The 12498-nt window shown below is 45.5% G+C and overlaps 1 protein-coding gene across 1 annotated transcript; it reads left to right on the forward strand.

The window, feature by feature from the left end:
• The first annotated feature begins 5018 nt into the window (after positions 1–5018).
• On the forward strand, positions 5019–6482 carry LOC108803616 (zinc finger protein 418-like). Its single transcript, XM_018575444.1, has 2 exons — positions 5019–5490; positions 5593–6482. The coding sequence occupies exons 1-2, from the start codon at positions 5019–5021 to the stop codon at positions 6480–6482; spliced, it is 1362 nt and encodes a 453-aa protein (XP_018430946.1).
• Positions 6483–12498: the final 6016 nt, after the last annotated feature.

The following is a 12498-nucleotide window of genomic DNA, read 5'->3' on the forward strand; positions in this document are numbered from 1 at the left end:
TGGTGCCAAATTATTCACGTTAAGGTCACTGCAAAGGACAAGGGGGCACTATTTGCGTCTGGAGGAAAAGGGGTTTAACCATTTCATACGGAAAGGATTCTTCAAAGTTAGAGCTGTGAAAATGTGGAATAGACTCCCCCAGGAGCTAGTTCTAGCTAGCTCGGTTAATTGTTTTAAAAAACATCTGGATGTATTCCTAAATGCAGAGAATATTACTGGATATTGAGTTCTTAGAGGTATATTAAGCATCAGAGATTGTTGATCCAGGGAATATCCGATTGCCTTATGGGATCAGGAAGTAATTTTTTCCCCTGTTGGAGCAAATTGAACCGTGCTTTATAGGGTTTTTTTGCCTTCCTCTGGATCAACAGGGGGTAATTGTGGGCATAGTGTTCTGTTTAGGCTTTTTTTTTTTTGTATCTCTATAGGTTGGATTGGATGGACTTGTGCCTTTTTTCAACCTGACTAACTATGTAACTATCATACAGTTACAGCTGGTGGCCTGTGAAAGTGTCACGGACTAACATTTCCAAGGAACAGTTGCGTGATATTTTCCCTCAAAAGCCAAGATGCCTCGAAACCATGTAAACAACGAGGATTACTTCTGCTACATTTGTGGCGAGGTGCCATTTGCATCTCAAAAGTGTAGTATGACGGCACTGGTAAAAAAGGCATACAACCTATATTTTGGGTGCAAAATAGGGGATCAGGACAAGAGTTGGGCCCCTCATTACAGTTGCATTACTTATCTGCGTCATTGGCTAAACAAGAAGAAAAAGTCCATGCCTTTCACAGTCCCATTGGTGCGGAGGGAACCCACCAATCATAGTAGCGACTGCTATTTTTGCATGGTTCCCCCTATTGCAAAAGGGATCTCAAGAAAGAAGTGGACCGCGGAATATCCAAACATTCCATCCGCACTGCGTCCTGTACCCCATGGTGTCCACCAGAATCCTACTCTCTAGACTCAGATGATGATAAAGACGATGAGCAGGATGCAGCTGATCCGGGGCCATCGATGTCAGCGGAACCCAAACAGTAGCCCACCGTATGTTCCTCCTGAGCCACATCTCATTTCACAGAGCGGCCTGGTCAGGGATTTGGAACTGCCTAAGAGTAAGGCAGAGCTACTGGGCTCCAGATTACAACAGTGGAACTTCTTGCAGAGTAGTGTCAGGAAAAACCAATAAATGAATGGAAAGTTATGTTATTAGTATCCATAATAAGATACATTTATAATGATGGGTATTTTGTGGTAACAGAGATCTTCTGAGTGAAGAACATTATCCTGTCTATAGCATCCGGTGTACACTGAAGTCTCCTTCCCATTGGGTAATGTACGATAGAAAGAGATACCAATGGATGTGGAGTTTAGTAAGTGTTACACCATACAGCATGTCTAAGTGTACTCGTTTGACAATAGCTAACCTGGAACACTGTCAATGGGGAGAGAAATCCCCCCGCTGGAGGCAATGACTGCGGAAAATGGGACAATTGCTCCAAAATCCTAGTATCCCGTACCTGAATGGAGACCCAATTGAGAAGGGTCACCCTAGATGACACCTATATACAGGGGCGTATCTGCTGCGAGGCAAACAAGGCGTTTGCCTGGAGCGGCAGATTCCCTGAGAGCGGCAATTGCTGTGGTTCTGGTTCTCTCCCCTTGATAAATGTATTCATCAAGGGAAGAGAACCGGAGGCTACAGTAGCGGCGGGGACGAGGACGGCCAGCACCGCTGCCTATATATCATTACAATTGGCTCAACCCAAAAACCTAAAATACACCAGGATATGGATCTTTATTCACCATTTAAAACCGATTGTAATTTTAATTGGAGTTCAATGAGATCAGAAAATGAAAGTCACATGACTAAAATAAAACTCCTTATAGTTTTGTAAAATGAGCAACCAAGGTGGTATTTCAAGTTTTAGTTTGTTTTCTAAAACAGTTTCTTATTTAGTTTCACTTTTATTATTATTCAAAAATATCACATTGTAGTTTTTCATTTTATTTCTTTATTGTCTGGATTTGATGTGAGGTATAATCTGTGTGTAGTCATGGATGTAACGTAACAGAGGAATAGACCACAAGGTAGCGAGCACGACGATGAAACGTAACGGAGACTGCAGTATTTATATTCAACACAAGGTGGTGATCTCACGTGGAAGACTCCTACAGGAAGTGATGTAAGGTAAAGACAGGAAGCGATGTTAGATATAGACAGGAAGTGATTTAGGGTGATGTGGGAAGTGATTTGGGAGGAAGCAAAGAGAAGACATTACTTAAATCGGCTGCAGAGGAGGTAATAAGATATTATTTTATATTTACAGCCGGTAACCATATCCTTCATACCCATCATCTCCGTCAAAGTTCACTGTGAGGTCTGTTATGATTTATAGCATACATGCACGTAAATATAGAGACCTTTATTTAACTGTCCATCCAGAGCCGCCATTTATAGACCGGATACATCCTAAATATAGAGACCTTTATCCAACTGTCCATCCACAGCCGCCATTTATAGACCGGATACATCCTAAATATAGAGCCCTTTATCCAACTGTCCATCCAGAGCCGCCATTTATAGACCCGATACATCCTAAATATAGAGCCATTTATCCAACTGTCCACTCCATTTCAGCTTCCCCTTGCTCCACCCTCCACTTTTATTATTTTTTTAAAATGTATAAACAAAATGTTCTGATATGGGTCTTGGGTCCAGTCATGTGACATCGTGGATAGGCTCCATCCTTGTGATTTCCAAAGGGCACATGCTGAAATTTGTGGTGCTGTTCTTTGCTTCTGTGAGTCCATGCTGGCGTGATGAAGCGCCCTCAAGGTGAGGGTCCTTGGCTCCCGGGCTCAGAGGAAATAGGAAGGAGACCTGCCCTCAAATGGGCAGAGCAGGAGACCTGATATTTCTCTGCTGTAGGTCACTTACACGTACAGGTCTTGTCCCTCCCCCAGTCTTTGACTGGACAGTAAAATGAGAAGCAGCAGACTGTTTCTCTCTCTCCCAGTCTAAGCTTTGCTGTACAGGGACTGCAGGAACCTGACACCAGGTCACATTCAGGTACTAACAATGTTTACATTAAAAAAAACATATACAGAGCTGTATTCCTTTGTGTTTTTTATATCTCCCCGGAGTTCAGCTTTATGAGATGTTTTCTATTATTTTGGGTTTAGGGTGAAGAACGGAACAGTATAAAAGTTGAGGTTAAAGAGGAAGAAGAGGAGACGTATGTGGGGGGTGACCGGCCGTCCACGGAGGAGGTCGGGATGATGATGAAAAGTGATCAGGATGACATTTCTCTACCGATCAACACAAGTAAGTAACAGACACTATGGAGGGAACAGGTCACAGTTCTATGTCACTTCTGAGTAGAAGGTGCGACGTTTAAGGGATCATGTTGGAGAATTATCAGATCTTCACATCATCAGATAAGATGAGACTGAATTATAAATGGTGGACCATCAAAGTTGTGAAGGAGATTCCCCAGAAGAAGTCATCTCCCCTATTGTAGGATGAAGGGGTCGTCATCTCCTGATTAGTGTTAGGACGGTTGGGGGTCATTTACAGCAAATAAACTCTCATCAAATGTTCTACATACACATGTTGGGTCCATTGTCATGGAGGAATGATGGTTTACATCCAAAAACCCTGGACTGAGAAATCTGTAAAAAGATCTCTGGGCAAATGACAAACTAACCCTTGTAGTGGAGCTACCCCCGTGCTGCAAGGGTTAAGTGCTCAATGTGGTCTGAGGTCTATAATAAAAAATAGTCACCCAGTCCTGGATCCTGTGACAGTGACCAATGAGCTCTCTTCCCCTCTCCTCTGGCTGTGATATCTCCAGCATCCTGTGAGACTATCACACATTGGATCCATAAGCTCATCTTACATCCTTGTTCCATCAGGCATCTGTCTCCTAGTATCACGTACCTGGCTGGAGACTGGTTGGATGAGGAGGCTCCCCTTGCACCTTGTGTCCCCCAAACTCTGAGGATGAGAACAGAGCCTGAGAAACAGCAAGTAGCATGGGTGCCAGTGGATGGGGCAACACTGTGCCAGGCAGAAGTCCAGAATCTGGATCGGGTAGACCAGAGCCGAGGTCACACCAGGCGGGCAGCAGGGTACCAGAGCTAGAGGCAGAATCGAGGTCAGGCAAGCCAGGGGTCACACCAGTCCGGCAGTGAAGTACAAGGGATGAGGCAGAGGCAAAGACCAGTAATAATTCCAAGGTCAGAAGGCAGGCAGCAATCCGGAGCAGTCAGGTTCAATCCGGTGAAAGGTGCAGGAGCAGTAAACAGATAGAGCAAACAGGATGACAGGGAACAGCTGAAGGACCACCCAGCAACTAGGCCCAGGCCGTGCTTGCTTTAAATAGGAAGATCAATTCAGAGGTTCTGCATCACTTCCTGTGCTCCAGATTAGCGCGCTTGTGCACATACGTCGCGCAAGTACTTGTTTTCCTATGGTATGAAAAACGGGACCACGCACATGCGCAGAAGGCCTGGATACCTTATACCTAGGTATGCAAAGTGATCACCTTTAGTTCAGGCTGAGGTTCAGGGGTTTGTAACAGCAACGTCCAATGCCACTTTGGAGGTAGATTTCTACAGGCGTCAGTGAGATTCCGTCACACGGTGATATCTGAGGGTTATCTTTTGGGTTTATTTTTTCCCTCATTGTAAGGGACTAATTTTTCATTGAGGTCAGACGCTGTGTCCCCCGAACTAACAATGGGAGAAAATTTACTTTTTGACTCCTTGTTGTTTAATCCTTTTCTCCAGCAGTTCCTTAGAGTTAGTATCTCCCACACAAAGGAGGAGGAGATATTGAAAATCATATGGTAGAGCAATCTCTAATGCTCTGAAATTTTAAGTTTGGTTTTTCTTGAAAAACCAAAAAAGGTTTATATGAAGGTCTATCTCCATTCCCCAATATAACGTATTCTCACATGCAGTGTGTGGGAAATCTTTAATTGAAAACAAAAACCTTCATAGACACCAAAGTATGTACATGGATGAGCGACCCTATTCATGTCCAGAGTGTGGAAAAAGTTTCACTAAGAAAGGAGTCCTTGTTAAACACCAGAGAATTCACACTGATGAGTGTCCCTATTCATGTTCAGAGTGCGGGAAATCATTCACTCAGAAAGAAGCCCTTGTTAAACACAAGAGAATTCACATGGGTGAGCGTCCTTATTCATGTTCAGAGTGCGGGAAATCTTTCACTGAGAAAGGACACCTTTTTATACACCAGAGAATTCACACAGGTGAACGTCCTTATTCATGTTCAGAGTGCGGGAAATCTTTCACTCAGAAAGAAGCCCTTGTTAAACACCAGAGAATTCACACGGGTGAGCGTCCTTATTCATGTTCAGAGTGCGGGAAACCTTTCACTCAGAAAGGAGCCCTTTTTAGACACCAGAGAATTCACACGGGTGAGCGTCCTTATTCATGTTCAGAGTGCGGGAAATCATTCAGTTATAAATCAGCACTTGTTACACACCAGATAATTCACACAGGTGAGCGTATTGTAAAACACCAGAGAATTCACACGGGTGAGCATCCTTATTCATGTTCAGAGTGCGAGAAATCTTTCACTGAGAAAGGACACCTTGTAAAACACCAGAGAATTCACACGGGTGAGCGTCCTTATTCGTGTTCAGAGTGCGGGAAATCATTCACTCAGAAAGGACACCTTGTTACACACCGGAGAAGTCACACGGGTGAGCGTCCTTATTCATGTTCAGAGTGCGGGAAAACTTTCACTGAGAAAGGAGCCCTTGTTACACACCGGAGAATTCACACGGGTGAGCGTCCTTATTCATGTTCAGAGTGCGGGAAATCATTCATTAAGAAAGGAGCCCTTGTTACACACCGGAGAAGTCACACGGGTGAGCGTCCTTATTCATGTTCAGAGTGCCGGAAATCATTCATTTATAAATCAGCCCTTGTAAAACACCAGAGAATTCACACGGGTGAGCATCCTTATTCATGTTCAGAGTGCGGGAAATCTTTCACTGAGAAAGGACACCTTGTTAAACACCAGAGAATTCACACGGGTGAGCGTCCTCATTCATGTTCAGAGTGCGGGAAATCATTCACTCAGAAAGGAGCCCTTGTTACACACCGGAGAAGTCACACGGGTGAGCGTCCTTATTCATGTTCAGAGTGCGGGAAAACTTTCACTGAGAAAGGACACCTTGTTAAACACGAGAGAATTCACACAGGTGAGTGTAATTATTCATGTTCAGAGTTCGGGAAATCATTCATTAAGAAAGGAGGCCTTGTTACACACCGGAGAAGTCACACGAGTGAGCGTCCTCATTCAAGTTCAGAGTGCGGGAAATCATTCATTAAGAAAGGAGTCCTTGTTACACACCGGAGAAGTCACACAAGTGAGCGTCCTCATTCAAGTTCAGACTACAGCAAATCTTCCACAGAGAAACATACTTCGGAGCGTCCTCACTGAGTGCGGGAAAAGAAGTCTAAATAGACAGCGCCAGCTGGTTCTTATGACAAATGTACGATGGCTTGTCACAGGTGGAATTGTTCAGTGCATAGAACAATTGTAAGAAAGTCCATAGAACAACTGTAGCGTATAAAAGAAAAAGGGTGGTCATCAGGAAGAAGGATTCTCCTTACCTCGATGGTAATCATTTTTGGGGATGCACCGATACCAAGTACAAGTACCGATACTTTGAGCTCCAAGACCAGACTCGAGAAAAATTCAAAAATTAGGAGGCCGCTGTCATTTGTAAGGAGCACACGGAGCTCCCGGGATTTGTACATCTCTGTTTTAATGTATGATTTTGTTTTTATAATTATAAATAAAGGGATGCACCGATACCAGTTTTGCGAGTACGAGTATTGATACATTTTTGTTTATTGTCATGTGACAGTTTTTCTACAACAATAGCGACTAATGATTTCAGGACAGTGGTGGAGCACCAGAGCCCGGTCCAAGCTGCAACCCTGGTAGTTCTCATGAAAATGCCAAGTATCGCCACTTGTGCCGCCCCAATGGGGCGCAGAATGTGATATGCATAGCCTCAGTTAATGTTTACATTAATATAGATGAGAAGTTATATAGTTATTTCTTTAGATCATTTTCCTATGGATAATTTATGGTTTGTTCATGTGCTTCCATCTAGTGACCCTTTTTGGTAATGCATATGTTTCCCCACGCGATGACACATTTCCTCTGTATGTATGCCCCACCCTTCTTCTTGTTGGTCAGTTCCTGTGTCATGGTCACCGCTAACAGGCCACATGTAACAAGGACACGTGTATTCTGCATAGTACGCTAGGAAAAGCATCATCTTTTGACCGCACAATAGTGAAACCATTCATTCTGCTGTTCCTGTCACCTGCTGTAACCCTGATGTTCAGAATAAAGCACCTTTGTGGATGAAACGGTATTGGTGAGTTCAGCTATCTGATAAGGATTGTCCTCAGTGATTGAATCTGCTTTTACAGGCCAGGCATAGAGGTCTCAGCAAGGGATATATCGCTATCACAACAATCGGAGCCAGAATAGCACTGGTACTTGAAAAGTATAGGTGCATCCCTAATCATTTTATAACATTGTCATAATGTCATATATTTGTGCGCAACTTTATCATTTTGTGCATCAATTTTCCCTTTGAATTGCATTCTTTTGTTTTGCCATAATTATAAATACTAGTCCTCTGTCCTCTCCGTCATATTTTGGTGCAGCTTCCACCGTTCACATCCTCCTTTTTTTTATTTTTTAAATAAATTTTTCGTTTGAGGTTACAAAAGACAAATAGCAGGAAAACAGAAACATGTAAATAACACAACAGCCATGAATGTCCATAGTAGAAAGAACAACATACAGGTGGTACAAGGACCACTGATGTTCAGAATAAAGCACCTTTGTGGATGAAACGGTATTGGTGAGTTCAGCTATCTGATAAGGATTGTCCTCAGTGATTGAATCTGCTTTTACAGGCCAGGCATAGAGGTCTCAGCAAGGGATATATCGCTATCACAACAATCGGAGCCAGAATAGCACTGGTACTTGAAAAGTATAGGTGCATCCCTAATCATTTTATAACATTGTCATAATGTCATATATTTGTGCGCAACTTTATCATTTTGTGCATCAATTTTCCCTTTGAATTGCATTCTTTTGTTTTGCCATAATTATAAATACTAGTCCTCTGTCCTCTCCGTCATATTTTGGTGCAGCTTCCACCGTTCACATCCTCCTTTTTTTTATTTTTTAAATAAATTTTTCGTTTGAGGTTACAAAAGACAAATAGCAGGAAAACAGAAACATGTAAATAACACAACAGCCATGAATGTCCATAGTAGAAAGAACAACATACAGGTGGTACAAGGACCCGGAACAGACCATACAGTCCTGAGTATTGAGAAAGTATTGAGAAATGGACATCCTATGGCAGTCTCGGCTCCTCTCCGTAGACCTTTGGGGCCCGATGTGGGAAGTTATAGAGTCAATGCAGCCGATGCATACCGTATATGTTCAGATATATAAAGGAAATATCAAACACGACTTAGAGTGACTGCAGATGATTTTCAGAGAATTCTCTTCCAATAAAGGAAATGTAGACGTAGAGTTAGTAGAATACGTGAAATTTGAAATAAAAGTCCAGGGAATGAGCGCTGACCGAAGTGCTGGAAGTGTTTTTGGTTTTTTTTGGGAGGGCACAAGGTGTGCTGCTTTTCAAAAAGTGCGGACCGGGGTGTCCGACATTTGTGTTTAAAGGAGAACTATGGGGTCAGGGTTTTTCCCCATAGTTCTCCTAAGGGTAACGGGACGATACAAACTAGCGTCCTCCCGTCACCCTAAGCTCAGTATACCGCGAGCTACAGCTCCCTGAATACTGAGACGCCGCGGCTGAAACGGATCCCGACAATTATGTCTGGATCCGCCCAGCTGCGTGAGTAGGCAGAGCCAGCTGTACCCGCCCCCGTCCGTTCCGCCAGTCAGCGCTGGGGGAGGGGGGAATCCAGTCACTCCCCTGTCACGGCTCTCTGTCGGCACAGGATCGAGTAGTGAGCGAACGCCGGTATGTGTTCGCTCATTTCCCGATCTACTGAGCCGACCTGTGACAGTCTCATTGTCACAGGTCGGCTAGAACTATGAGGAGGAGTGTAAAGCACTCGCCTCATAGTTCTCCTGTAAGATAACCAGAAGGTGAGGGGGTAGAGAAGCGCTAGCAACCTGGTTTGAATATGTAGCGAAGTGATTAAGGATTGGAAGTGTAATACTCTCGTCTGGCTGAGTTAGTGGAGGCTTTGGAGGGACGATTCTAGGAAGGTGGTGCTGTATGTCAGCACTTCCGATCGGACATCAGAGGTGTCGGCGTGTTGGCCAATAATAAATGAATGGGCAGGTGAATAAATTCAATGCAGGAAATGTACAAGTGTGAATACATAAACTTACCATTAAGTAAGTAACGCGGTGACATCAGCGACGGAGGTCCATGGATTTCATGAGGTGGAGATCCTGGGCATGGTGAGTAACGTATGTTGTGTTAGGTCGGTTTTGTTGATAGTGGTTACGTTTGAGATGATCGGGAGATGTTTTGTGTTAATCACGTTCCAGTGATGTCACTGTTGTGTACAAAGTTACTTGGTAGGGCAAATGGACACCCCTGCGGGTGCTTGCGCCGCTAGCAAGGCAAGTGCTGAGCAGGTGAGGGGGGGAGAGAGATCTTGTAAAAGGTCATGGAGATGGCTGGTCTCTGATCTGTGTCAGTGAGAGAGGGGATAAGGGCAGACTGTATGAGCCGGTGTGCGGCCGCAGCTGCTTAAATCAGTGAGTGAGGAGAGGGGGGTAGTGTAACCCTCGATATGTCAGCCGATGATTGCCTGGTCCCTCTGTGCGGCTCGTTAGTGGAGAGAGCAGGCAATCCTCGGTGGTGTGACAGGACGGGAGTGTGAAGGAGGACACCGCCGGGACCCGAGCCAGCCGGGGGCCCCCGGACAGAGTGTGAGGTTCCTTGCGATAGAAACGGCTACGCGTTACGAAGAAGAGTCTCTTCTTCAAGCCCGAGTGAGAGGATTGTGGTTGTTGCAGGAGAAGTTTTTAAACGCTTAGGGGTGGGCGGAGTTTGAAGTGGGAGGGTCCAAAAAGTGTTTGTGGAGGGAAGGAAATGGTTTTAAAACAATGGCATCTGTCATTTGCTGTCAGCTGAGGGGGCTGACCTCTAACAGTGTGATTGAATTTTGACACATGACGTGTCAAATGTGATCTTTTAGTTTTGTTTGTGAAGAATTTGTTGGAGGGGGGGGGAGGGGAAAGAACAGTTTTTTGTATGTATGTACACTGAGTGGCCAGATTATTATGACCACCTGACGTTTGTAGGCAAATTAGCTATAATTTGGCGCTGAAGTTGCTAGAGGGCCAGACCATTATAAATAGGGAAGCGGGTTGGTTACCACGACAGTAGAAGTGATTTGTTTCTGAAGATACGGGGAAACAACGCGATTTAACAGCCTGTGAACGCGGGATGATTGTTGGCGCTCGGAGCCATGGAGCGAGTATCAGCAAAACAGCAGAATTCGTTAAATGTTCAAGAGCAGCTCATTGTTAAAGTGTTTAAAGACCGGACTGTCAGCCGAAAATCTGGGTCTGAACGTGCGAATTGTGGCCGTCAGCGGCTAGTCAATGTTAGGGCAGAACGGGGGAGGGGCAAGACTGGTACAAGACAACAGAAGGGGACCAGTGCCGTGTCAGATTCCTCGCATCACCTTTCATCATCTCGTGGAGTCATCTCGTGGCCCAACGAAGTACTGATGGGGTGGTCATATTAATCTGGCCACTCAGTGTATTTTGAGAAGTAAAAGTGGAAAACATGGTAACGTGTGAGGGATGGGGGGGGGGTTGGTGTTGCAGATGCATAGCATATGCGATGCTCTCCTAGGTTGGAGTCCCAGAGGAGTAAGAGGATTGTCATAATGGCAAACAATGTAAATGGAGTTCTCATATTATGATGCCGATTTCCAATTCCTCGTTGAGACCATGTGGCGAAACTTACCTGTACAAAGCTGCCCTGATAAGTCTCTACTATGTCCCCCACCGCCACCACCCACCCACTAACTCACTCACTGCCCAGGACATCGCCACTCATTTCAAAAACACTTGTTACTCTCCTCTTTTGTCCCTGTCACCACAGAGGAGGTTACTAAGCTTCGCTCTGACACCCACCTCACCACTTGCCCCCTGGACCCAGTTCCCTCAAAACTACTCCGGTCACCCTCTTGCTCTATCCTACACTCTCTTACTCACATTTCCAATCTTCCACTCTCTACTGGAATCTTTCCTACCCCTCTGAAACATGGACTAGTCACCCCAATACCCCAAAAAACATCAATAGACCCTACCGACCTCAATAATCTCAGACCAATCTCCTTACTCCCATTCACCTCTAAACTACTAGAACGCCTTATCTACAACCGCCTGAGTTGCCACCTCGCTGATCACAACCTTTTGGACCCCTTTCAGTCCGGCTTTCGCCCCCCAACACTCCACTGAAACCGCCCTTCTAAAAGTCACCAATGACCTAATAACAGCTAAAAACAACAGCCACTATTCCCTACTCTTGCTATTAGACCTTTCTACTGCTCTCTCATGGTTCTCCTCCTACCTATCTAAGCGCTCCTTTAGTGTCACCTACAATTCTAACTCCTCCCCTCCTCTACCTTAAGACTCGTCTCTTCAGGGAAACCTATCCCGCCTCAACCTAACCAATGAACCATCATATTCTCAAACAATTCCTCCCCACACAGCTACCTCCTCATGTGTTAGGATTGTGGTGTGGGCCCAAAGTGACGAGGAGGACCTCCCTTGCAACCCTGTCTGATGACCACTGGGGTTGAGAACAGTAGGTTCAGGCAGGGGGTGCGCGGGTGCCGGTTGGCAGATCTTGAGGTCACGAGGATTACTTGGTGACCTGGAAGAATAGCCGTCGTGCTTAAAGGGTTAAGCGAAGGGAGCGTAAGAGACAAGCTGGGTCAATAGCAGGTGGGCAGCAAAGTACAAGGGGTTAACCAGAGAGAGATCCAGAGACAAGCCGGGTCAGTAACAAGCGAGCAGCAGAGTACAAGGGGTTAACCAGAGAGAGGTCTAGAGACAAGCCGGGTCAGTAACAAGCGAGCAGCAGAGTACAAGGGGTTAACCAGAGAGAGGTCCAGGGACAAGCCGGGTCAAAAACAGGTAAGCAATAGAAACAGGAGCAAGGCAGGGTAATGACCAGTGTACAGGGACAGGAGCACAGCAGGAACCTCCAGTGCTGGCTGAAGATCACCCAGCACTGAATGGGCGTCCTGCGGTGCTTTATATAGGCCGAGGATGTGCTACTGCGCATGCGCCGGCGTCAGGCCCGGATTTCCCACAAAGCCACCGAGGCCCGGCCTCGGGGCGGCAGAGCGCCGACGGGCGGCAGCGGTGACTCTGTGGGGAAGTTGCGTGCGCCGGTGTAAGGTATACGGCG

This window comes from Nanorana parkeri, unplaced genomic scaffold, assembly GCF_000935625.1.
Source record: "Nanorana parkeri isolate BGI_ZX_2015 unplaced genomic scaffold, ASM93562v1 scaffold3935, whole genome shotgun sequence".
Classification (NCBI taxonomy): domain Eukaryota; kingdom Metazoa; phylum Chordata; class Amphibia; order Anura; family Dicroglossidae; genus Nanorana; species Nanorana parkeri.

Coding starts and splice junctions, on each gene's coding strand:
- LOC108803616 (XM_018575444.1), top strand. CDS start 5,019: ATGTACATGGATGAGCGACCCTATTCATGTCCAGAGTGTGGAAAAAGT. Junction 5,491..5,592: donor AGAGTGCGGGAAATCATTCA/GTTATAAATCAG, acceptor ATTCATGTTCAG/AGTGCGAGAAATCTTTCACT.